The sequence below is a fragment of the Bos javanicus genome, chromosome 10 (assembly GCF_032452875.1).
Source record: "Bos javanicus breed banteng chromosome 10, ARS-OSU_banteng_1.0, whole genome shotgun sequence".
Classification (NCBI taxonomy): domain Eukaryota; kingdom Metazoa; phylum Chordata; class Mammalia; order Artiodactyla; family Bovidae; genus Bos; species Bos javanicus.
Genome location: NC_083877.1, coordinates 43,073,081 through 43,099,829, shown reverse-complemented (window position 1 = coordinate 43,099,829; position 26,749 = coordinate 43,073,081). Strand labels below are relative to the sequence as shown.

At 37.3% G+C, this 26,749-nt stretch overlaps 1 protein-coding gene across 1 annotated transcript in view; it reads left to right on the top strand.

Moving 5' to 3' along the window:
* Nucleotides 1–26,651, top strand: part of SAV1 (salvador family WW domain containing protein 1) — a 31,201-nt gene extending 4,550 nt beyond the window's left edge. The window contains exons 3-5 of the mRNA XM_061430946.1: nt 9,973–10,243; nt 13,543–13,686; nt 25,239–26,651. Of these exons, the coding sequence (XP_061286930.1) occupies nt 9,973–10,243; nt 13,543–13,686; nt 25,239–25,440 (617 nt within the window). The 3' untranslated portion in view covers nt 25,441–26,651. The remainder of the gene's footprint in view (nt 1–9,972; nt 10,244–13,542; nt 13,687–25,238) is intronic.
* Nucleotides 26,652–26,749: the final 98 nt, after the last annotated feature.

Below are 26,749 nucleotides of genomic sequence, written 5' to 3'. Positions count from 1 at the left end.
GATACCTTAATTGGGAAAACAAAACCCATATATGCCGAATGATCACAGACGAGTTAGTTGTTGCACTTTGTGTAAGGGGAGTCAGAAGAGAGATCAGCATAGGCTAGAATGCATAGAGAATCGTTCGTGGAAGAGGTGGGATCTGAACTGTTTTCTTTGAGCTTGGACTTCAGATTGACAGGAGACATAGAAAGGACATTGTAGGTGAAAAATCAGTGAAAACAGCAGATGTGTAAATCCAGGGAACTGTGTAGTTCTGTCTAGTTTGAAGAAATAAATTGGAATAAGTTTGAATAAGGTGGAAAAGAGATTAGTGATGCAACAGCAGGCTATACAATTTAAACTCAGGTCAAGCAGAAGCCGTTGCAGATTTCAAAAGGATGAGATTTTAATTTTATGAAAGCAGTGTTTAAATATTAGTTTAGTAGTTGTACTCGGAATAAATTGCTAGAGGAAAGAGGACCTCAGGTACCAGTGGTGTTAGAGATGAAGTACAAACTTATGATGCATTTGGAGGAAAAATGAGATTTAATTACAAGTTTAGGAAAAAATAAATCACATAAGTTTTGAAAATTGAAGAATAGTCTGGAAAAGATGGCAAAAGCTTTTGTGAAAGCACACATTTAAGTCTCATTGGGATACTGAAGAGGAGAGGTTTTCTAGACATAGAAATAGTGCAATGAAAATAGGTAAGTACCTTTTTTGTTTTTAAAGTGCTTCTAGGTTAAAGGATTGATAGTTGCATACTTTAGTGTTTATTTTGGCTATTTCTAATATCCACATTCAGAAAACTAAGTCATGGCATCCAGTCTCATCACTTCATGGCAAATAGATGGGGAAACAATGGAAACAGTGAGTTGAATGACTTTATTTTTTGGGGCTCCAAAATCATTGCAGATGATGACTGTAGCCATGAAATTAAAAGATGCTTGCTCCTTGGAAGGAAAGCTGTGACCAATCTAGACAGCATATTAAAAAGCAGAGACATTACTTTGCCAACAAAGGTCCGTCTAGTCAAAGCTATGGTTTTTCCAGTAGTCATGTTTGGATATGAGAGTTGGACTGTAAAGAAAGCTGAGTGCCGAAGAATTGATGCTTTTGAACTGTGGTGTTGGAGAAGACTCTTGAGAGTCCCTTGGACTGCAAGGAGATCCAACCAGTCCATCCTAAAGGAAATCAGTCCTGGGTGTTCATTGGAAGGACTGATGTTGAAGCTTAAACTCCAATACTTTGGCCACCTGATACGAAGAACTGACTCATTTGAAAAGACCCTGATGTTGGGAAAGATTGAGGGCAGGAGGAGAAAGGGACGCCAGAGGATGAGATGGGTGGCATCACTGACTCGATGGACATGAGTTTGAGTAAGCTCCGAGAGTTGTTGATGGGCAGGGAGGCCTGGCATGCTGCAGTCCATGGATTGCAGAGTTAGACACGACTGAGCAACTTAACTGATTATCATGTAGTTTTTAACCTTAGAAATAGTTTGTTATCCAGTAGTGAGTTTTTTTATGGAGAAGGAAATGGCAACCCACTCCAGTGTTCTTGCCTGGAGTATCCCAGGGACGGCGGAGCCTGGTGGGCTGCCGTCTGTGGGGTCGCACAGAGTCGGACATGACTGAAGCGACTTAGCAGCAGTAGCAGTAGCAGCAGTGAGTTTTAAAAATAAAGTTCATTTTTATAAATTTTTTTAGAGTAATACCTGCTTGTTATAGGAAATTTGCGAAGTGCAGAAAAGTAAAGGCAAAGCACTCATGATACCAGAGGTTCTTTGTATTTAGTTATTTTGTTCATCTTTTTGCATGACATTCTTTTTGTTTTTTAAACAGTGTTGTGCAGTTTCATATACCTGCTTTTTTACTTGAATGAGTTTCTTAATGTTAAACACTACTTATGTGGTGTTTCAGTGCCCTGTAATTTTCCATTTGGTGCATGTCTAATGGTTAATATTTTAATTATTTGCACTGGATGTCAGTTGCACCATGAGAACTCTTAAGTTGTGGCATGTGAGATCTAGGTCCCTGATCAAGGATTGAACCCTGGTCCTCTGCCTTGGGACTATTAGCCACTAGACCATCAGGGAAGTCCCATTATTTTAAATGTTAGTGAGGACCTGACCTAGTCTGGGATCATTTGGAAAGGGGAGAAGTGGGACATATCTGTATTGAATGGCCTTGGCCACTGATGGTTATTGAGGGATGAAGGGAAGAAGAAAAGAGTCAGATAGGATTAGCAAACCACCTGTCTGTATAAGAGGTGCTGTAAAAATAAATGGTTGATGTAAGTGAATGGATCTACAGATTTCAAGTCTGTACTAAAAATAATAGCTTTATAGCAATCAGTTTATCATTAATAAAGATTGTTGTTCTTCACATTTACCTTTCCCATGTATATTTACCTTTCCCATATATTTTTATGTTGCAGACATCACTGATAGCTCATGACACTTTTATGCCTAAAGTGTGAAGAAATTAGTGATACCAAGTTAAAATCTGATACCAATTTAAAATATTTTAAAATTCTGACTTGAAAAGTATTGAGTAAATACTGTAAAAACTAAATTTCTACTGATCCCATCTTAGGATCCTACTTATGCAATCTGATACAGTTCTTGTAATTTTAATGACAGACTTTAAAACAACTTTTCCCAATTATATCTTAGAAATAAATAAAAGTTAATTGGATATTTTTTCAAATTAAAGAATGTTATTTAAAAAAAGATTTGTATTAATTGCAGCAGTGGTACATGCTTAAGAAATTTCACTTAACATTAATTTGTACCAGGACAATAAGATTAGTATTATACCTTTCAGAAATAAAAATGGTACTGCTTTGCAGGAGTCACTTAAGTGGCAGGGGAGGATTAATAACCTATTATTAACCAAATAGAAAAGCCTAATGGCTGTCTTTTCCAGAGGGAAAAAGTCTGAATATGTAGCTGGAAATTTCTTGAATTCATCTTGAAAAGACTTGAAACTTACTGTATTTTCATATGCTGGAGAGAGTTCAAGAAATTTGAATAAATGGAAAGGAGAAAGTAAGTTTGTGGGAGAGTAAGGATGTGTTCTAGACAGATTTATTTTCACAGGTTTTAAATTTTGATTGCTGTTACTGATGTAATAAGCATAAAAAAGGTATGGAAGAAAAGTTTTGTGACTTGACCATCTGAGCCACAATGGAAGCCCTGAGAGTAGTAATTCCTGCTAATTAGTTATTAAACTTTTAGGAAACACCTTGTCTCAAGGGTTAATTTCATCTTATTGTAGTTAGCAGAAGTACAAAAAAAACAAGTTGTATAATATCTTAAAGGGTTTTAGGACCAGGACGTTCTACATTTAGCTGTGAAATTTGACCTTTAACATTTTGGCCTACATACCAGTCAGGCAGTTACTGTATGTGCCAAAGAAAGGAATTCTGCTGTTAACAGGAAGTCTTTAGTTGGAATACTAAAGGCAAATTGAGTTCCTTTGTTTTGTGCCTAAATAATTTAGTTCTATGCAATTTTAAGTATCAAACTTTTAAATAATATTTTTAAAGACAGCTAAAGAAATCAAGTTATAAACATCCAATTAAAAAGGTCCAGGCTTTACCAAACAAAATACTGGAGTTGTGTTTACTCCAGGAAATGCATAATTATTATTTAACCCTAATCTTCTTTTGAGGATGTGGTAATAATCCTTAGGGGCACAGTTTTACTTGTACTTATTTGGAGAGGAGGAAAAAGGCAGTGGGCTTTGTTTAATCCGTATAATTTATCAACATCTTGATTATAACATGGGATGTAATGTTTAGTATTATCTTGGAGCTCGTAACGTTCATTAGGATTCCAGATTCCATTTCATGCCTGCCAGTGCATGAGATGCAGCAGGCATGGGTTCAATCCCTGGGTCAGATACCCTGGAGTAGAAAATGGCAACCCACTCCAGTATTCTTGCCTGAAAAATCCCATGGACAGAGGAGCCTGGCAGGCTACAGTCCATGGGGTCACATAGACTTGGATGCAGCTGAGCACAGGCACAGAGCTACAGATATTACTGATGATGTTTTATGTTGTAGATAGGCGATGTCCAGTCCTTTTGTACTGTACATTCATCTCCCAATAGGTTTTATAGAATTATGCAAATAATAGTTTGAAAAAATTTTAGTGCATATGGCAGCTTCAGAAAGTAGGAGTGGGGGTTTGTCATGAAACTAAAACTGTTTATAGCTAGCTCCTAAAAGGTTAGGAATCATGGTTTCACATGGTATTGGTAAAGGTGATGAGCCTACTTGGGACTTGCTGGACTTCGTGGCTCCCTTATCAACCTGTCAAGGTTTTAGTTCCTGGACACAAGAAGTTTTATAGGGAGGTCTTTGTGTTTCTTCTAAATATAAATTTCAAGTTTATCATAGTTTAAAAGATCTGGTTTTTGGTACCTACTATTGTTTACATGTAACAGTGCATGTGTTTCTAGATTTAGGCAAGTTCAGTATATAGAAATTAGGATTGACTGAATGAATAAAACTGTCAAGACTTTAATACTCTCCAAGCCTGTATGGTTTTTAATTACTATAATAGCTTTTTGTTTTTAATGCATCATTTAGAAATCTATTTATATAGTTCTCTCTCTCTCTATATATAATATATATACATATTATATAGTTCCAGGGGGACCTCTTTTGGGTCATAATGTTATGGTTCTTATCAATAACTCAATTTGAATACATTGAATTAACTGTGTTGTTGTTGTTAAGTCGCTAAGTTGTGTCCCACTCTTTATGACCCCATGAACTGCAGCATACCAGGCTTCCCTGTCCTTCATTATCTCTTGGAGTTTGCTCAAACTCATGTGCATTGTGTTGATGATGCCATACAACCATCTCATCCTCTATCGCCCCTTTTTCCTCCTGCCCTCAGTCTTTCCCAGCATCAGGGTCTTTTCCAATGAATCTATAATTCTTTCTAAAAATTGCCATCCTTGGTTGTGACTAGTACTACAACATCTTTCGTGATGGAAATTTGCAAAAGTGTAAAACTGTTGCGTGCTTAAACAGCATGATTATAGATATTTCCTATGTGCATGTCTTTAATACGTTGGCTTATTTCTTTTCTGTTTAAATATTTTCTCTTTAAGTACTGGGTTGCTTAAGCTACACTTACTAAATGTCCAATTGCAAATGGCAGAAGCCAAAGTCAGCTTCACTAGAAGGCGTGTTAGCTTTGTTTTGTCTTATAGTCACCATATGTTTCAGAAATATATGATTTTCTTCCCAAAGGGTACTCAGCAAGAATGATTTTGTTTTCTTTCTTGCATTTTCCTTTCTGCCAGAGTACTTCATAGGAGATGTTATGTATTCTGTTGCATCAGATCCAGAGACACATAATGACTGATTTCTCTTTTTGTGATGTTAAGACTGATCATGGGATCCGATGCCATCCCAATTCATCCATCATGATATTCTCTGTCAGCTTTTCACCTAGTGATTTGGAGGCCAGTATTGATTACTGGCTAGATCCATATTTCATTAGCTGTTGCAAGTAGTGATATTCTAAGGTTGTCATTTCTTTATTAGTTGGAATTCTGTAAAGAAGAGTTCTGTAGTGAAGAACCTTGCTTAATTAATTATTCCTTTGTTAGTATTTTGGGTATTCATATAAGACAGGAAACATGCTGGACCTTTCCCTTTACTTACTGTTTTTCAGAATAATTGCCTAACTGCCTCCGGAGGTAACCAATAAGTTTTTCTTTTTAGTATCTTCATGAACTCAAGAATTTTTAAGAAATAAAACATCATGTTTTATTTGAATTTCACCAGTTTTTTCATTAATGTCATTTTCTTTTACAGGATCCAATGCAGAGTACCTCATTACATTTAGTTGTCATATCTCCTCAGTGTTCTTTGGTCTAGAACAACTTCTTAGTCTTTTCTTGTTCTTAATGACCTTGACAAGTTTTGAGAAATACTTGTCAGATGTTTTGTAGACTGTCCCTCGATTTGCATTTTGTCTGATGTTTTTCTCATGATTAGACTGGGCATATTGGTTTATGAAAAGAATACCAGAGGTGAAGTGTCTTCATCATGTCATATAAAGGAGATACATGATCTCTTTATGACATTATTGGTGATGTTAATCTTAAGCACTTGGTTAAGAGTTGCCAGGTTTCTTACTGTAACGAACACTTCATGTTTATTCTTCCAGTTTTTGTCTTCATCATTCTTTCCCTAAGCACACCTATTATCTCTGATTTTTTTAACATCTGTTTTTTGGGGCTCTTGTTTTTCTTCTTTTTGATCTTCCTTCAGGGAGTTAATTGCTTCATTCATTTTTCAATTTATGGCAGTGGCAGAATATTTAATTTCATTTTTTTCTCTGCTTTGGCTCAACATTGTTTTGAATGTTCTTTTTCATAAGTTTTGCACCTTTTTGCCGCTTCAATTTTTCTTACAAAAATTGATGTTATGCTGTCCTTATTATATGTTATTGAATAATTTGGGTTTTTCTCTGCCAATTATTTGAAATTGGCTGCTGTAGTTGCTAGAGAGGTAGGGGATTGAGTAGGGAAAAGGGTTAGGGTAGTGTGTTGGGCTAAGTAGTTTTTCGCAGTACTCTGTTCTTATTTCCACTTCTTTCTTTACTGTTCTTCTACCCCATCTGCTTTTGGCAGTCTTGGTGTATATATATTAGATCTAGGGATTTTACCCCTCTCTCTCTTTATTTTTTTATGGAAATACAGTTGATTTACAATATTGTGTTGATTTCAGGAGTAGAGCATAGTAATTTGTTGTTTGCAGTTGTGTTCCATTATAGGTTATTACAAGATCCTGGCTAGGACTCCCTGTTGTTGTTGTTGTTTAGCCATTAAGTCATGTCTGACTCTTTTGCAATCCTTAAATTGTAGCCCTTCAGGCTTCTCTGTCCGTGGGATTTCCCAGGCAAGAATTCTGGAGTGAATTGCTATTTCCTTCTCCAGGGGATCTTCCCAACCCAGGAACTGAACCCATGTCTCCTGCATTGGCAGGCGGATTCTTTACCACTGAGCCATAATTTGCTGTGCTATATAGTAAATCCTTCTTGCTCACCTAGTTTATGTATAATAATTTGTGTCTGTTAATCCCATACTCGTAATTTTTCCTCCTCTCCCATTTTGGTAAACGTAAGTTTGTTTTCTATGTTTGTGAGTCTGTTTCGGTTTTTGTGTGTAGATTCATTTGTATTATTTTTTAGATTCCACAAATAAATGACATCATATAGTATTTGTCTTTCTCTTTCTGACTGACTTCACTAACAATAGTATTCTCTAGGTCCATCCATGTGTTGCTGTAAATGGAAATATTTCATTCTTTTTTAGGGTTAAATAACATTCCGTTGTGTGTGTTTTATACATGTATACACGCCTTATGCATGTACACATATATTTGTATACACACACACCATATCTTTTCAAGCCAGTTGTCTATTGATGGACACTTGGGTTGCTTCCATGTTGAGTATTATAAATACTGCATTGTGGTGCTTGTATCTTTTCCAGTTAGAGTTTTCCTCTTTTCCAGGTATACGCCCAGGAATGGGATTACTGGATCATATGGCAACTATACTTTTATTTTTTTAAGGAACCTCCACGCTGTGTTCCTTAGTGGCTGCATCAGTTTACAGTCCCAGCAGTGTAAGAGAGTTCCCTTTTCTCCACATACTTTCCAGCACTTACTGTTCATGGACTTCAAAATGATGATTCTGGCCAGTGTGAATTGATACCTCATTGTACTTTTGATTTGCATTTCTCTAACAATTAGCGATATTGAGCATCTTTTCATGTGCCCGTTGGCCATCTGAATGTCTTTTTTGGAGAAATACCTATTTAGGTCTTCTGTCCACTTTTTGGTTGGGTGGGTTGTTTGTTTTAATACTGAGTTGTATCCGTTGTTCATATGTTTTGGATATTAACCCCTTGTTGATTGCAGCATTTGCAAATATTTTCTGTTCTATGGGGTTATTTTCATTGTGTTCATGATTTCCTTTGCTGTGCAAAAAGCTTTCAAGTTTGATCAGGTCCCATTTATTTTTGCTTTTATTTTTTTTTTGGCTTTAGGAGACTGAGCTAAGAAAATACTGCTACAACTTGTGTTGAAGAATGTATTGCCTGTTTTATCTCCTGGGAGTTTTATAGTGTTACATCTGAAACTGATGGTGGGTGAGGCTGGTCCTGAGGCTAGTGCCAGCCCACTGGTGGCTGGAGCCAGGTTCCAATGACGCTGCTGGGGATTCCAGGACCAGTGCTTGTATACTGGTGTGAGGGCCTGGGTCCTAGGCCTTCTGGTGGACAGAGACGTGTCGTGGCGAGACTCAGGGCACAAGAGGCCTGCTGGTGAGTGGGCTGTGTCCCAGCTGGGCTACTTGCTTGACTTGGCCTGAGGTGTCCCAGTACTGGCACTCATAGACTGGTGGGCACGGCCAGGTCCTTTTGCTAATAAGTTAAAAGGAAGATTCCAAAATGACACTTACCAGCACCAGTGGCCTTGAGATAGAACGAATTCCTGAAACATCTGCCACAAGTGTGTGTCCCCAGTTTCCGCCTGCCTCTCGGAGGCTCTCCAAAATTAGCTGGTGGGTCTGACCCATGCGCCTTTCAAATTATTGCTTCTGTCCTGGGTCCCAGAGTGTGTGAGATTTTGTGTGCACCATTTAAGAGTGGAGTCTTTATTTCTTACAGCCCACTGGTTCACCTGAAAGAGAGCACTGCTGGCCTACAAAGCCAGAAGTTCTGGGGACTTGTCTTCCTGGTGAGGAAGCCCAATGTGGGATTCAGATCCCTTGCCCCTTGGGGAGAATCTCTACAGTTATAATTATTCTCTTGTTTGTGGGTTGCCCACCTGGAGGTAAGGGTCTTGACTATATTGCATTTCCACCTTTCCTTCCCATCTTGTGGTTCCTTCTTTATATTTTTAGTTGTAGAAGATCTTTCCTGCTGGATTCTGGTTGTTCTCATCAATAGTTGCTCTGTAAATATTAGTAGTTGTATTTTTGGTGTGCCTATGGGAGATGAGTTCAGGGTCTTCCTACTCCACCATCTTGACCACATCCATTTCATTTCTTTCATCAGTGTTTTGTAGTTGTCAGCATACTGAGCCTGCAATTTTTTGTTTGATATGTAAATATTTAAATTTTTGGAGCTATTATAAGTGGTATAATTTGTTTTCAGTTACTAATATAAAAATATTTAATTGATTTTGTATGTTTACCTTATACTTGGTAAAATTCCTTAATAGTTTTATGGTACAGCCAGATTATTTGTTTTTTAGCCATACTATTTTTAAGAAATCACAAACTAGGAATAGTTTTACAAGTTCATTTTTGCTGTTTTAGATGAAATGTCAAATCTTAACTCTTGAATGAGATGAATTTTTCTTTTCCCCACTTTCCTTTAGCAGTATACATGCTTAATTATCTTTATTAGTAATTAAATATTTGTATGGTCTGGTGATGGAAGCATCAACCAAAAGAGCCTAATTTCATAGATTCTAGTTTTTTTTTTCTCCTTTTGTAATTAAATAACAGTAACATTGACTCAGAGAAGGCAATGGCACCCCACTCCAGTACTCTTGCCTGGAAAAATCCCATGGACGGAGGAGCCTGGTAGGCTGCAGTCCATGGGGTCGCTAGGAGTCGGACACGACTGAGTGACTTCACTTTCACTTTTCACTTTCATGCATTGGAGAAGGAAATGGCAACCCACTCCAGTGTTCTTGCCTGGAGAATCCCAGGGACAAGGGAGCCTGGTGGGCTGCCATCTCTGGGGTCGCACAGAGTCGGACATGACTGAAGCGACTTAGCAGCAGTAGCAGCAACATTGACTAGTTTTAAGAACAATTTTATTTCTAACAGTAAAAATCATGATTTTTAATGGGAGAGTATATAATTTGGATAGTTTTGAGTTTTTCATATGGTATATCTTTTATCTATAATAACTGTTCTGTTTCTTCTCTTTTTCCTCTCAGGTATTGGGAGAGTTGCTGCTACATCATTAGGAAATTTAGCTAACCATGGTTCTGAAGATTTACCCCTTCCTCCTGGCTGGTCTGTGGACTGGACAATGAGAGGGAGGAAATATTACATAGATCACAACACAAATACAACTCATTGGAGCCATCCTCTTGAGCGAGAAGGACTTCCTCCAGGATGGGAACGAGTTGAGTCATCAGAATTTGGAACTTATTATGTAGATCACACAAATAAAAAGGCTCAATATAGGCATCCTTGTGCTCCAAGGTAGAGTATTGACTATTTTAACCCTTTTGTTTGGAGATTGTCTAATGTTAGATTTTGAACTTACATTTTCATCAAAGAGAAAGGTGTCCTGATGTTTGATTTGAAAACTATCTTTCACAGCTTCTGGACTTATGTTTAGTAATGAATGACTTTAATAATTAAAAAACTTTTTAAATAAACCTCAAAAACAGGATCAATATTCTTATGATCAGGTTCTGTTTTAATATGCTAGAATGTTTTTATTAAAGATACCCAGAGATTGAAATAAATAAAATACTCATCTTTTTACATTTAAATTTCTTTTAAAATACAGACCTACCTTTGAATGTGTAGACTCTACTTTTGAATTATAATGATGTCTTGTTGTTTATTCAGTTTACAGATATTTTATGTTCTGTTTCTTAACTGTTGCCAGGTAAGAAAGCAAAAATTGAAACTGTCCAGAACATCTCAGATCTGTTTGATAAATATAGCCAGTGATCTTTTGGGTTATTCTGACTGATGCTGGCCTATCAGTAGATTTCACTGATAGCCAGACTTTTAGCCTTTGAATTCTGTAGCCAGTTGTCAGATATGGCTGTTGAGCACTTGAAATATGATTAATCCAAGTGGAGATGGGTTATACATGTAAAATACACACTGGATTTCAAAGTACATAAACTGTTTAGTAATGAAATTGTAAATGTTTGCAGTTAACGACATTGAGCTCTTAAGAACTGAGCCTTAAAAATGGGTAGAATATCATCAGCATGTTGATAGCTGTTGCTTAGTATCATCTAGCAGAGCACAAATGTTTGGTTAGAGCATACTTTTGCATTTTTTAGAACCATTATAATTATTTTGAAAATACATTTTAATATTATCACCCAGAAAACTAAGCTTTATCATTATTGTATTGTTTTAATCATTTTACATGTTTGGATTTATTAATTCAACTTGGAAAAGCAGGTTTTTTCCAGTGATTCCATTTAGTGGCACTCATTCAGTGTTTATTGAACAAGTGACGTTGTTTTCCCTTCAGAAGAGCCAGATTCAGCACTCTGCATTCGCCAAGCTCTGGCCGCTCTGCCTGCTGTCCCCGCCATCTCAGGCAGGCTGCTGCTACTCTCCTTGGCTTCTATTTTCAGGCCTGTGACATGGGGATGATTTGTCAGTTGTCCCTCCCACCTGATCACAATTCTTAGCCAAGGGCAGGGATGAGTCCCACTTATTTACTGCTGTGTCTCCAGCACCAAACACAGAAATTCACACAGGTAGATGTTTGTTGAATGAATAAATGATAGAAAATGATAGAAATGCGCCCCCTTCCCTGCCAAAAAAAAAGACAGCAAAATGTGGTTACAGTTTGATGTCACCAAATGCAGACTTTCTGGTCCATAGCAAAGTTTGAGTGTATAGTGAGCTTAGTTTTCTGTTTGTCATCATTAATCTTATATTGTAGAATTTAATAGTTTATAAAGCAGTTTTACAGTTTGCCTTTCTCAGCAGCTCTGTAGACTTTAAAAAGGAGAGAGTAAACACCTTTAATCTCAGATAGGTAGTATTAGTAGCTATTTGATTGTCTGTAATATGCTAATTCTTATACATAACTCTTTATTATACTAGGCCATTTAATCCTTAGAACAGTCATCTCTGGTATGAATTTATTCCAGTTTTACAAATCAGGAGGCTAAAGTTTAGAGTAGAGAAGCAGTATTCGTCTACATTCACACAACTTGTAAGTGGCCAGTTTGACTTCAAAGCCTCAGTTCTTTCCCACTTCTGTTCTTTCCCATCCAACTGTGCTATCAAGGAATATTTCACTTTGCACCTATTTATGAAAGAGTGGAAGATAAAATTCAGTACCATTTGCACACTGATCTTTAAATTGTTAACTACAGTGTAATCCAACACTTACACTTTAGTCCTAGTTTAGTACTGGAATGACCTTTTCTGATATACACATAAACGTTTATGTTTGGAGGTAGGCTCTAACAGTTTTGCCTCCAAGTCTGGAATAGGCCAGTTTGCTCTCTCAGAATTCAGTCTTTCACCTTCAAGTGGTACCTTGAACCTTCAAGCTTTCCTTAGCATTTTCCCATGAACAGCTCTCACCCCACCTTGCTGTTCTCCCTCCTTCCCCCAACACGTATAGGCTGTTAGAAATAATTGAAAATGTGGCCTTTTTTATTTTAAAGTCTCTGATTTAAAACAGGCTCTAATCAGCTCTAACTCCCTTACGCTCTTGTAAGGTTGTAAAAGTGGAAAGGAAGTGGTATAGTTAGGTGGATAGTTCAAGCACAGTACTCATTACTACTTTAACATCTATTCCATACTCGCTTTTCAACCTAAAGGAGAAAGAAAATATCCATTCTTAACTTTGAGAAAAATTATCACCTTTTCCAATATAAATTTATAGCTAATTACTTAGTTATTACTAAAATTTATGATTCTAGTTTTAAGCCTCCTTATAAAGGTTATAACTTAGCTCTGAATTTTTTTATAGCCTCTTTTGATGTTGCCCTTGAATAAATATCAGCCAGAAGAAACCTCTTAAAAATATGTAAAGATTAGCTTCAGTTCACTTCAGTGGCTCAGTCTTGTCCAACTGTTTGAGACCCCATGAACTGCAGCACGCCAGGCCTCCCTGTCCATCACCAACTGCCAGAGTTCACCCAAACTCCTGTCCATCGAGTCAGTGATGCCATCCAGCCATCTCATCCTCTGTCGTCCCCTTCTCCTCCTGCCCTAAATCTTTCACAGCTGTAGAGTCTTTTTCTAATGAGTCAACTCTTCACATGAGGTAGCCAAAGTACTGGGTTTCAGCTTTAGCATCAGTCCTTCCAAAGATCACCCAGGACTGTTCTCCTTTAGGATGGACTGGTTGGATCTCCTTGCAGTCCAAGGGACTCTCAAGAGTCTTCTCCAACACCACAGTTCAAAAGCATCAATTCTTCGGCACTCAGCTTTCTTCATAGTCCAACTTTCACATCCATATATGACCACTGGAAAAACCATAGCCTTGACTAGCCGGACCTTTGTTGGCAAAGTAATGTCTCTCTCTGCTTTTGAATATGCTATCTAGGTTGGTCATAACTTTGCTTCCAAGGAGTGAGCGTCTTTTAATTTCTCTATATATCACTAATGACCTATAAGCTTCCAAGAGAAGGTGAATTTTACTTCCCCTGTAGTATAGTTTAAAAAAAAAAAAAGGTGGTAGAAGTTTGGGCAAGAGGCACTTGGAAAAACAAATAGTATTCTTATACTTCTTGTTTTATTTAGGGCCATTATCCTAATGCACATTGATTCTGTTTTCTTAGTGTACCTCGGTATGATCAACCTCCTCCTGTTACATACCAGCCACAGCAAACCGAAAGAAATCAGCCCCTTCTGGTACCTGCAAATCCTTACCATACTGCAGAAATTCCTGACTGGCTTCAGGTTTATGCTCGAGCCCCTGTGAAGTAAGTGAATTTACAGCACAGATTTTTGTTGTGAGTGGAAGGCTGAAGGGAGTCTCTGGGCTGCTTAAACCACACAGCACTGTGTTTTTTCTCAATGATATTGGGCTTTTATTTTAAAAAGGGATATCACAGCTTATAAAGTTTAAAAGTCATTGACTAGAAATAGAAGTTTTACAAACATTTATTGCATCTTCACTTTCTGTTAATGTGCAGACCTAGGCTGTTACATAGAGATGCAGTGAAAAGCTTACCTTCTCGTATGGGTAGGATAACTTGCAAATAAGTGATACAGTGCCTTGTGATAAAAGGAAGGACCTGGGTAAGTTCTAGGTACATAGGTGAACCCAAGCAGGACACAAGGGTGGTGAGGAAATATGTGTGGTGACTCAGGTTCTGGGATGAGATGATATGTGTTCATTGATACCTTAGCTTTGTTACTCTGGGCAGGGTGCTTAACTTAGTTTTGTCCTCTGTTAATTGGAGATAGTAATAGTATCTACTCTTAAGTTTATCAAGTATTCAGTAAAATAATGCATCTAAAATATGTGTTACAGTGTCTTGCACATTAAAAGAACTCTCAGTAAATGATGACTGTTATTTTTGCACTAAAGGTATAGGATAGTGGTTAAGATCAGTCAGGAAGGAAACTATCTGGAAGGAAAGTGTGATTTCTGTCTCCATTACCTACTAACTGAGTGACCTTGGGCAAGTTACTGAACTTAGTTCTAAGTGTTTTTACTCTACTGAAACATAGTGGATAGTAATTTTATCTACCTTACGTAATGTAGTGAAGCTTAAGTGATTATGCAAAATGGTACAGCAGCTAACTTGAGTAAGCCTTAGTAGTAGTTTATTGTTATTATGAGTGAGCAAGGAAAGCTGCCCCCAAAAGGAAAATATATGGGGCTAGTTTTTAAAGATGGCTATGAGTTTGCTAGGCTCATTGAGGATATTTGTAGGGTAGTAGGCAATGGCACCCCACTCCAGTACTCTTGCCTGGAAAATCCCATGGATGGAGGAGCCTGGAAGGCTGCAGTCCATGGGGTCGCTAGGAGTTGGATACGACTGAGCAACTTCACTTTATTTTTTCACTTTCATGCATTGGAGAAGGAAATGGCAACCCACTCCAGTGTTCTTGCCTGGAGAATCCCAGGGATGGTGGAGCCTGGTGGGCTGCCGTCTCTGGGGTCGCACAGAGTCGGACACGACTGAAGTGACTTAGCAGCAGCAGCAGCAGGCAATGTTCAGGGCTTCCCAGGTGGTGCAGTGGTAAAGAATCTGCCTGCTGATGCAGGAGATGCAAGATATGTGGGTTCAGCCCCTGGGTCAGAAAGATCCCCTGGAGGAGGGCATGGCAACCCATTCCAGTATTCTTGGTGGGAAAATTCCATGGACAGAGAAGCCTAATGGGCTGTGGTCCATGAAGTCCCAAAGACTCGGACGTGACTGAAGTGACTGAGCACACGAGGCACTGTTCAATATAATCATGAATAAATGAAATATTTGCCTCAGAGAGCTCTCTTGGAAAACAGAAGCACTCAGATCTAATCCAGTGTGATAAAGATCAGTGACTGATATATACAAAGTGCTGTGATTTCAGAAAAGGGGATGTTTGAAAGTATTATAAATAGTTACTGATAATGCATTGTTTCCTGAACCATCCTGTGCTAAACTTTCAGATATGTTCTCTCATATTATCTTCCCCAAACCTATTTTATAGCTGAAAATAACTTAGTCTATGCTAAGATCATACATATATTAAATGGTAGATTTCAGACTTTTATCTAATTCCAAAGTTCATACTCTTAACTTTTGTTGTTATTATTTTCTTATTTAATAATTATTATCATTTATTAAGTATTAAATTTCTGGTACTTTGCTAGGTATTTTACATATAATAATTGCATGTGTAGAGCTGTTGAAAATTATATAAGGTAACATTTTGTAGCCTTACTCTTTTGCATTTCAAAAACCAAACTACCAGCATAAAATAGGCCAAAGAAGAGTTTTAGAAAGTTTAGGATACTTAGAATGATTACACAATGAATTTGGAATTCAGTTCAGTTCAGTCGCTCAATCATGTCCCACTCTCTGTGACCCCGTGAAACGCAGCATGCCAGGCCTCCCTGTCTATCACCAACTCCTGGAGTCCACCCAAACCCATGTCCATCGAGTCACTGATGCCATCCAACCATCTCATCCTCTGTGGTTTCCTTCTCCTCCTGCCCTCAATCTTTCCCAGCATCAGGGTCTTTTCCAATGAGTCAGCTCTTTGCATCAGGTGGCCAAAGTATTGGAGTTTCAGCTTCAACATCAGTCCTTCCAATGAACACCCAGACTGATCTCCTTTAGGATGGACTGGTTGGATCTCCTTGCAGTCCAAGGGACTCTCAAGAGTCTTCTCCAACACCACAGTTCAAAAGCATCAATTCTTCGGCGCTCAGCTTTCTTTATAGTCCAGCTGTCACATCCATACATGACCATTGGGAAAAACCATAGCCTTGACTAGACGAACCTTTGTTGGTAATGTCTCTGCTTTTGAATATGCTATCTAGGTTGGTCATAACTTTCCTTCCAAGGAGTAAGTGTCTTTTAATTTCATGGCTGCAGTCACCATCTGCAGTGATTCTGGAGCCCCCAAAAATAAAGTCTGACATTGTTTCCACTCTTTCCCCATCTATTTCCCATGAAATGATGGGACCAGATGCCATGATAGTTTTCTGAATGTTGAGCTTTAAGCCAACTTTTTCACTCTCCACTTTCACTTTCATCAAGAGGCTTTTTAGTTGCCCTTCACTTTGTGCCATAAGGGTGGTGTCATCTGCATATCTGAGGTTATTGATATTTCTCCCAGCAATCTTGATTTCAACTTGTGCTTCTTCCAGCCCAGCGTTTCTCATGATGTACTCTGCATAAAAGTTAAATAAGCAGGGTGACAATATCCAGCCTTGACGTACTCTTTTTCCTATTTGGAACCAGTCTGTTGTTCATGTCCAGTTCTAATTGTTGCTTCCTGACCTGCATACAGATTTCTCAAGAGGCAGGTCAGGTGGTCTGGTATTTCCATCTCTTTCAGAATTTTCCACAGTTTATTATGATGCACACCATCAAAGGCTTTGGCATAGTCAGTAAAACAGAAATAGATGTTTTTCTGGAACTCTCTTGCTTTTTCCATGATCCAGCAGATGTTAGCAATTTGATCTCTGGTTCCTCTGCCTTTTCTAAAACCAGCTTGAACATCAGGAAGTTCACAGTTCACATATTGCTGAAGCCTGGCTTGGAGAATTTTGAGCATTACTTTACTAGTGTGTGAGATGAGTGCAATTGTGTGGTAGTTTGAGCATTCTTTGGCATTGCCTTTCTTTGGGATTGGGATGAAAACTGACCTTTTCCAGTCCTATGGCCACTGCTGAGTTTTCCAAATTTGCTGGCAATTTGAGTTCAGCACTTTCACAGCATCATCTTTCAGGATTTGAAATAGCTCAACTGGAATTCCATCACCTCCACCAGCTTTGTTCGTAGTGATGCTTTTTAAGGCCCACTTGACTTCACATTCCAGGATGTCTGGCTCTAGGTGAGTGATCACACCATTGTGATTATCTTGGTCGTGAAGATCTTTTTTGTACAGTTCTTTTGTGATTTTATCTGTAAAGCTGACATCCTTTTGAAACTTACTACTACTCTTCTGTGTTTTTGATGGGCTTCTCTGGTAGCTCAGACGGTAAAGCGTCTGCCTACAATGCGGGAGACCCGGGTTTGATCCCTGAGTCAGGAAGATCCCCTGGCGAAGGAAAGGGCAACCCACTCCAGTATTCATGCCTGGAAAATCCCATGGACCGAGGAGCCTGGTGGGCTACAATCCATGGGGTCACAAAGAGTCGGACACGACTGAGTGACTTCTGTGTGTGTGCGTGTTTTGTGTATTCTTGCCACCTCTTCTTAACATCTTCTGCTTCTGTTGCTGCTGCTACTGCTGCTAAGTCGCTTCAGTCATGTCCGACTCTGTGCGACCCCATAGATGGCAGCCCACTAGGCTCCTCTTTCCCTGGGATTCTCCAGGCAAGAATACTGGAGTGGGTTGCCATTTCCTTTAGGTCCCTACTATTTCTGTCCTTTATTGAGCCCATCTTTGCATGAAATGTTCCCTTGGTATCTCTAATTTTCTTGAAGAGATCTCTAGTCTTCCCCATTCTGTTTTCCTCTATTTCTTTGCATTGATCGCTGAGGAAGGCTTTCTTCTCTGTCCTTGCTATTCTTTGGAACTCTGCATTCAAATGGGTATATCTTTCCTTTTCCCCTTTGCTTTTCGCTTCCCTTTTCACAGCTATTTGTAAGGCCTCCTCAGACAACCATTTTGCTTTTTTGCATTTCTTTTTCTTGAGGATGGTCTTGATTCCTGTCTCCTATACAATGTCATGAACCTCCGTCTATAGTTCATCAGGCACTCTATCAGATCTAGTCCCTTAAGTCTAGTTCTCACTTCCACTGTATAGTCATAAGGGATTTGATTTAGGTCATACTTGAATGGTCTAGTGGTTTTCTCCACTTTCTTCAATTTCAGTCTGAATTTGGCAATAAGGAGTTCATGATCTGAGCCACAGTCAGCTCCCGGTCTTGTTTTTGCCGACTGTATAGAGCAGAATTCTCCATCTTTGGCTGCAAAGAAATAATCAGTCTGATTTCGCTGTTGACCATCTGGTGATGTCCATGTGTAGAGTCTTCTCTTGTGTTTTTGGGAGAGGGTGTTTGCTATGACCAGTGCATTCTCTTGGCAGAACTCTATTAGCCTTTGCCCTGCTTCATTCTGTACTCCAAGGCCAAATTTGCCTGTTACTCCAGGAGTTTCTTGACTTCCTACTTTTGCATTCCAGTCCCCTATAATGAAAAGGACATCTTTTTTGGGCGTTATTTCTAGAAGGTCTTGTAGATCTTCATAGAACTGTTCAGCTTCTTCAAGTCTTAACTGGTTGGGGTGGTCATTTACTATGAATTATTTATTTTTGGCCAACATAAACATTCCCTTACATCTATTTCAGTCTTCTCAGTTTGTAAATTCATGGCTGTTGATATGTGGCCTGATGCAGAGGTAAGATGATATTTCAAGGTTTTGGTCTAAAAGGATCAGTTTTTTCCTCTGTAAGTCAAATTTAAGCCTTGTTAAGTGTAATGTTTAAATAGGTTCTAATTATAGATATTATTCTACAAAGTATAAACAGTGTTTGTCACAAGTCTGGTTTTTATTTGATTTGAAATTCTGTAGACATTTATCCATAGAAGTTAAGGTTTGGTGTCTGAGCTCACCTCCAGAAGCCTTTTTATCTTACAATCCATATAGTGTAGAAATGAGATGAGGAGAGATGGCAGACTTGTCTTCCCCTTTTCCCTCTCTTCTTTCAGTCTTGATAGCACTGACTACTGCTGCATATAGCCTTTGTTCATATGCTGATCCTGTCATATATAATGTGTACATATATTTCTGTTTCCGTAAGTTTGGAAGAATATGTGCCTGTTTACATTTGTTGTTTCTGGGAGTTGATAAGATTGAGCAGGGTTATTCTTTCTATATTGCTATGTCTGCTCTATAGCAATTGTTAGAAATAGCTAAAAAGCTTTCCTTTTGAGGGGAAAAAGATGGTACTTAAATGGAATGCTTTGGTTCTTACGGGGAAAAAAAAAAAAACTTCCAAAGGTTATAGTCTCTTTCAACTCTGGTTCTTTGAACTAGCTATAAAACTATAGGAAATTGGTAGCTTGATAGGGATTGCGTTGAATCTATAAATTGCTTTGGGTAGTATACTCATTTTCACTATATTGATTCTTCCAATCCATGAACATGGTATATTTCTCCATCTATTAGTGTCCTCTTTGATTTCTTTCACCAGTGTTTTATAGTTTTCTATATATAGGTCTTTAGTTTCTTTAGGTAGATATATTCCTAAGTATTTTATTCTTTCCGTTGCAATGGTGAATGGAATTGTTTCCTTAATTTCTCTTTCTGTTTTCTCATTATTAGTGTATAGGAATGCAAGGGATTTCTGTGTGTTGATTTTATATCCTGCAACTTTACTATAGTCATTGATTATTTCTAGTAATTTTCTGGTGGAGTCTTTAGGGTTTTCTATGTAGAGGATCATGTCATCTGCAAATAGTGAGAGTTTTACTTCTTCTTTTCCAATTTGGATTCCATTTATTTCTTTTTCTGCTCTGATTGCTGTGGCCAAAACTTCCAAAACTATGTTGAATAGTAATGGTGAAAGTGGGCACCCTTGTCTTGTTCCTGACTTTAGAAGAAATGCTTTCAATTTTTCACCATTGAGGATAATGTTTGCTATGGGTTTGTCATATATAGCTTTTATTATGTTGAGGTATGTTCCGAACCCCAGGGTTAGTAGAAGGAAAGAAATCTTAAAAATTAGAGCAGAAATAAATGCAAAAGAAACAAAAGAGACCATAGCAAAAATCAACAAAACCAAAAGCTGGTTCTTTGAAAGGATAAATAAAATTGACAAACCATTAGCCAGACTCATCAAGAAACAAAAGGAGAAAAATCAAATCAACAAAATTAGAAACGAAAATGGAGAGATCACAACAGACAACACAGAAATACAAAGGATCATAAGAGACTACTATCAACAATTATATGCCAGTAAAGTGGACAACGTGGAAGAAATGGACAAATTCTTAGAAAAGTACAACTTTCCAAAACTGGACCAAGAAGAAATAGAAAATCTTAACAGACCCATCACAAGCACGGAAATCTGGTCAACCACTTGTAAAAGAATGAAACTAGACCACTTTCTAACACCATACACAAAAATAAACTCAAAATGGATTAAAGATCTAAACATAAGACCAGAAACTATAAAACTCCTAGAGGAGAACATAGGCAAAACACTCTCCGACATACATGACAGCAGGATCCTCTATGACCCACCTCCCAGAATATTGGAAATAAAAGCAAAAATAAACAAATGGGACCTAATTAACCTTAAAAGCTTCTGCACATCAAAGGAAACTATTAGCAAGGTGAAAAGACAGCCTTCAGAATGGGAGAAAATAATAGCAAATGAAGCAACCGACAAACAACTAATCTCAAAAATATACAAGCAACTCCTACAGCTCAACTCCAGAAAAATAAACGACCCAATCAAAAAATGGGCCAAAGAACTAAATAGACATTTCTCCAAAGAAGACGTACAGATGGCTAACAAACACATGAAAAGATGCTCAACATCACTCATTATCAGAGAAATGCAAATCAAAACCACTATGAGGTACCATTTCACACCAGTCAGAATGGCTGCGATCCAAAAGTCTACAAATAATAAATGCTGGAGAGGGTGTGGAGAAAAGGGAACCCTCTTACACTGTTGGTGGGAATGCAAACTAGTACAGCCACTATGGAGAACAGTGTGGAGATTCCTTAAAAAACTGGAAATAGAACTGCCTTATGATCCAGCAATCCCACTGCTGGGCATACACACTGAGGAAACCAGAAGGGAAAGAGACACGTGTACCCCAATGTTCATCGCAGCACTGTTTATAATAGCCAAGACATGGAAGCAACCTAGATGTCCATCAGCAGATGAATGGATAAGAAAGCAGTGGTACATATACACAATGGAGTATTACTCAGCCATTAAAAAGAATACATTTGAATCAGTTCTAATGAGGTGGATGAAACTGGAGCCTATTATACAGAGTGAAGTAAGCCAGAAGGAAAAACATAAATACAGTATACTAACGCATATATATGGAATTTAGAAAGATGGTAACAATAACCCGGTGTACGAGACAGCAAAAGAGACACTGATGTATAGAACAGTCTTATGGACTCTGTGGGAGAGGGAGAGGGTGGGAAGATTTGGGAGAGTGGCATTGAAACATGTAAAATATCATGTAGGAAACGAGTTGCCAGTCCAGGTTCGATGCACGATGCTGGATGCTTGGGGCTGGTGCACTGGGACGGCCCAGAGGGATGGTATGGGGAGGGAGGAGGGAGGAGGGTTCGGGATGGGGAACACATGTATACCTGTGGCGGATTCATTTAGATATTTGGCAAAACTAATACAATTATATAAAGTTTAAAAATAAAATCAAATCAAAATGTTAAAAAAAAAAACTATAGGAAATTAACCACTTAAACTTTTTTCAAATAGATCAGAACTTTCCCAGAATGGGCCAGTGAGAAGAGTTTATTTATAAGTCCTGTTTAAGCAGTAAAGGAGCAAGTATTCCTTTACTGCTTAAAACAAGAGGTCTAGAAACCTTTTAGTTGATGCTAAATTTTTGTCTCTGAAGAGGATTAGAAGTGGTTAATATTGTCTGTCAACAAAAGATGAGTTGTTATCTATGAATTAGATAATGGAGAATCAATTACTTATCTCATCCCAGAGGTTTTAGCCAAAAAATTAGCTTGTTTTTTCTTCTTGTTTAACAAACAATGGACATCATCTAGCTTTCTAAAGTGCTTTAATTCTATCTCTAGCAGTAACTTACCAAAGTAATGTTTGTATATACTTCTAGAACTGGCTTAGAACAGATAATATTCTAATTATTTATTGGTTTAGTAAAGTTAGGTTTCTAAGTTTGATCATAGAAGTCTGTAATGTATTACGTAATTGTCAGCAAGCTAAACTATAGGAGAATATTAAAAGATTTAATCTTTAACAGGAAAAAGAACATCAGGAACATGTTTACTTTGTTATTCCTCACACGCCCCCACCCCAGTCCCCAATAGTTTGTGGCACAGACTATTTTATTCCTGTGTCTATGATCCTGCAGTATCACTGTTGACTCACTTCTGGGTATAGGAGGAAAGGGAGTGGGCATACTGTTACATAAGGCAGGCACAGGGAACTTGGGCTATATACCATACCTGGGGCCTGGAATAGCAGTACTTTCTGGGCTCCTGAAGGCAGCATCCATTGGCGTGTGAACCAGGTTTTTTGGTAGCATTACAGCAGTTGCTATTTGTGTATATAGGCTATTTATAGTACCGTTTGAATAGAATACTGATGTAGGTAAAATATAGCAAAAGAAAAGGATACTGGAGTAGTTTACATCCTATTTTCTGAATGATTTACCTGTACAGAGTATAGTGGCCAAAAGTTAAACTGAAGCAGGTTATTTGGCTCATTAAGAATAGGAATTACATACATTTTTTTTTCTTTAAAAAAGTAAATAGCAGGCATAGGCAGAGGGAAGTCACTATACAGAAACAGCAGGGGCAAGGATTTGGAATGGAAATTGACAGATTGCATACTTTTATTATTTATGGTTTTCCTTAGAGTGCTTTTTCCTCTTCCCAGAGTATTTTCACTAAATACTCTTGATTTTCTTGCTTCTACACAAAATCCTATTCTTGATGCCAAATGCTGAGATGGGAAGTCAGAAAGTTATCTGAAGCTTTTTTCTTTATAAAAACTTGAATGTGTATACAGAATGATGTTGTTTACTTGCAAAATTGAGTCTGACTCTTTTATGACTCCATAGACTATAGCCTGCCAGGCTCTTCTGTCCATTGGATTTCCTAGACAAGAGTATTTAAGTGGGTTGCTGTTTCCTTCTCCAGGGGATCTTCGCAACCCAGGGATCAAACCCACATTGCCTCCATTGGCAAGTTGGTCCTTTACCACTGAGCCACGAGGGAAGCCCAAACATGTCTTAAAAACAAGTTTGATATTTTCTAATATTACTATATTTATTCTTCTCTCTCCTTTTTCTTTCTATAAAGTATCCAGATGATAAATGAGCTTTAACATGCTTATAGTTCACCTGGCATAAATTTAAGCATCTTGAATCAGTAGACATTGCTGAAATGCCCCTTAGCTATGAAATTCAGACTTAAGGAGATTAAGGGTTTTTGTTGTTGTTAGGAATTATGAATTTGTTTCAAACAAATAAGTGAAATCTTAAGCTACATGAATGGCAGAGGTTCTAGGAAATACCTTACAACTATTTCTTCATGGAGACTTTGTATTTTTTGTAGTATTTCTCCAATTTGGCAAATAGTTGGCAAATAGTTTCTTCATGGAGACTCAGTATTTTTTGTAGTATGACTCCCAATTTGGCCAACAATTGGAGTTTCCATCTAAAGAGAATATAACTTATTTTTTATAAACTTAGCTTTCTGTTAAGTTTATCTGTTAGTAAATTTGCAGTGCTCATTAATTAAATTAATAAATTTGGGGTCCAAACTATATTTACCTTGTGATTTTGTGCTTCTGGTATTCTGGTACACATACCCAAGTTGCATAGAAATGTATGTCAACATGCCAAGCACAGTACGTGGCTCATAGTGGCTGCTTTATGTTTGTTTGCTGTTTCCCTTTTTAAAAAAAAAATTATATGATCCCCTTGGAATAAGATGATAAATTAGTTACCAAAGAATCATTGGGTAGGAAATGTTATAAATTATTAAGAATAAATTTATTAGAATTTACAGTTAAAGTTCTTTCCTGTCTGTTCTGCAGTATGATTTGAGAAATATAATATATAGGTATATGCTTTGCTCTAGTTCTTTTTCTAGTCTCAGTAGGTATTAATCATTCAGAACTATTATTCTCATATATCTTGGTCCCTATAGTTTTCTACCTTTATGATCTTTTAGTCACTGAACAATTTTATTTTTATATATATATATATATATACACACACACACACATATACACACACACATATACACACGTATATACATACACACCTCTATAGGTTTCATCCATAAAATAAGATGATTGGATTAGAATGCTGTCTTCAGGTCCCTTTCAATGCAAAGTGTAAATTACCACTTTAGTAGATTGTTGTATACTTCGTCGCAGTATGTGATGTACTTACCCATTGAAAAGGGACTAAAAGCCTTCTGAAATGTATATAAATGTAAACTTACATGAGTCCATCCCCATATCATGCAGTCTTCTACAGTCTTTATTCTCATTCTGAAAAGAGCTGTTCTTTCCTTTCGGCTTGAGTTTTTCTGTTTTTTGTTGTTGTTTGTAATAGCGTATACGCAGCCTCAGGATTATGCAGCCCACTAATGATGGTTCCTTTTCATTTGTTTACCTGCTTAGTTCCTTGTTTGCTATAGTGAACAGTATACCTCAAAAAGCTTTATCAACACTAATGACACAAATGATCTTGCCTATTTTTTTGTACTGTTCTTTGAGGGACAGTATGGTCTAAAGTATTCTTACCTTCCTGACAGTTAACTTTGGATGAACTTAAGAACAGCATGAAATGTGTTCTTCAAAATTACAGAACCACAGTGATTTGAAATCAGTGTTCACTATTACCTAGTGTTAATATTAGAATAACTGATACATAAGATGAACAAAATAGGTATTTTTAAATTGAAATGAAGTAATATTAGCAGATTTTTCCTCTTCCTAAAAAAGTGTATTTAACTAGCAGATAATAACTTGGTTATTTTTAATTGAAGTTTGTGGTTTATTAATTATAGTAAAATTGATACTTATAAAATAGACCAATTTACTAATATAAATATATATTTATGTATATGGTGTGAACATATGTCTGATTGTGTTTTAAAACAGATACGACCATATTCTGAAGTGGGAACTCTTTCAGCTGGCTGACCTGGACACATACCAGGGAATGCTAAAGTTGCTTTTCATGAAAGAACTGGAACAGATCGTTAAAATGTATGAAGCCTACAGACAGGCTCTTCTCACAGAGTTGGAAAATCGTAAGCAGAGACAGCAGTGGTATGCCCAGCAACATGGCAAGAATTTTTAAGTTAATTTTTTAAAAACAAAATTTAAGTTTTTTAAGGGCTTTAAAATATTTTCACAGATTAAAAAACTGCAAATACTTTGGTTAATAAAGGCAGCTTACTTTTTGGAAATTATAAAGTTCTAATTTTACATGTATTTTGTTATTAAAAATATTATTTTATTGAGAAAAAATGAGTTTATCACTTTAAGGGCCAACAATGACACTCTAAATGCTGTATATCTGAAAACTGCTTTGCATATTCTTGATGGAGACAAATGTCATTTAACCAGATATTAAATAGGAAATGATCAGTTGGTAAACTGTCACAATAGTAGTACCTTTCTTTAAAAAACAGAGAAAGAGATAATGTATGCAGTATTTAAAAAGCGTTTACTGCTGTAGTATGGAATATTGTCTGGAATTGGATGGTTTAAGTATTACCATTGTGTAGTTCAAAACAAAACAGGACTTGGAACCTTTATTGTGATACATTTTTATATATAATATATAGGGTTACTCTGCCCTGCCCCCAGCTGTAAAGAACTGTTTTAAAACATGTTGGGAAAATATTTTTTTGGTATGAAAGGGTGAAGGACCTGTAATGTTTCAGGTATAAATTTAGGTAAAAGGCTCCAGCCTGTGTGGGAAAGTTGTGTACAGTACTCAAGAGTTGCTAATGTTACTTCCTTCCTTTGGGCCAGGGCTCTTACGGCATTTAGTAACATGGTTCTGATAAGACTGAGGTCGCTTCCCAACAGCATAGCACGCTGCCATCCTAAAAGACTGGGTTGAGCTGCCAAAAATGACAATCAGGGATTCATTAAGAAATCTTGGTCATTAAATTTGACTGTATGTATTTTTTAATGTTCTAAGAGTTTGTCACAGAAGTTTAAAAGTTGGCATTTTCCTCCCAACTTATTTGCCTTTTGGTTTAGTAGTTATTAAGACACTGTTCATAACTAGCACAGTACATTTGACTGCAGGCAAATTTATGGCACAGCTAGCCTATAAATCTCTACAATTCTGTGAATTTCCACACTTGTTGAAATAGCCGTTCAGTTATATTTACACATGTTGTAAATATGTAAATAAATTTTTAGTTTAGGTAATCTTTCAAAATATAAAGTTCTAGTTAGATATCGATGAATATGAATTATTGATAAAATGTTGAAAATGTTAAATGTTTGGTTTTATATAACAAGCTTATTAAATATATTTTTGTGGAAACTAAATGTGTTGCATTTGAGTCCATGTTTTATGCATAATGCTTACAAAGAGTCTACTTTTCCATTCAGCAGGCCCATAGGCAAAGGAAGCAGAATGAAAGGGG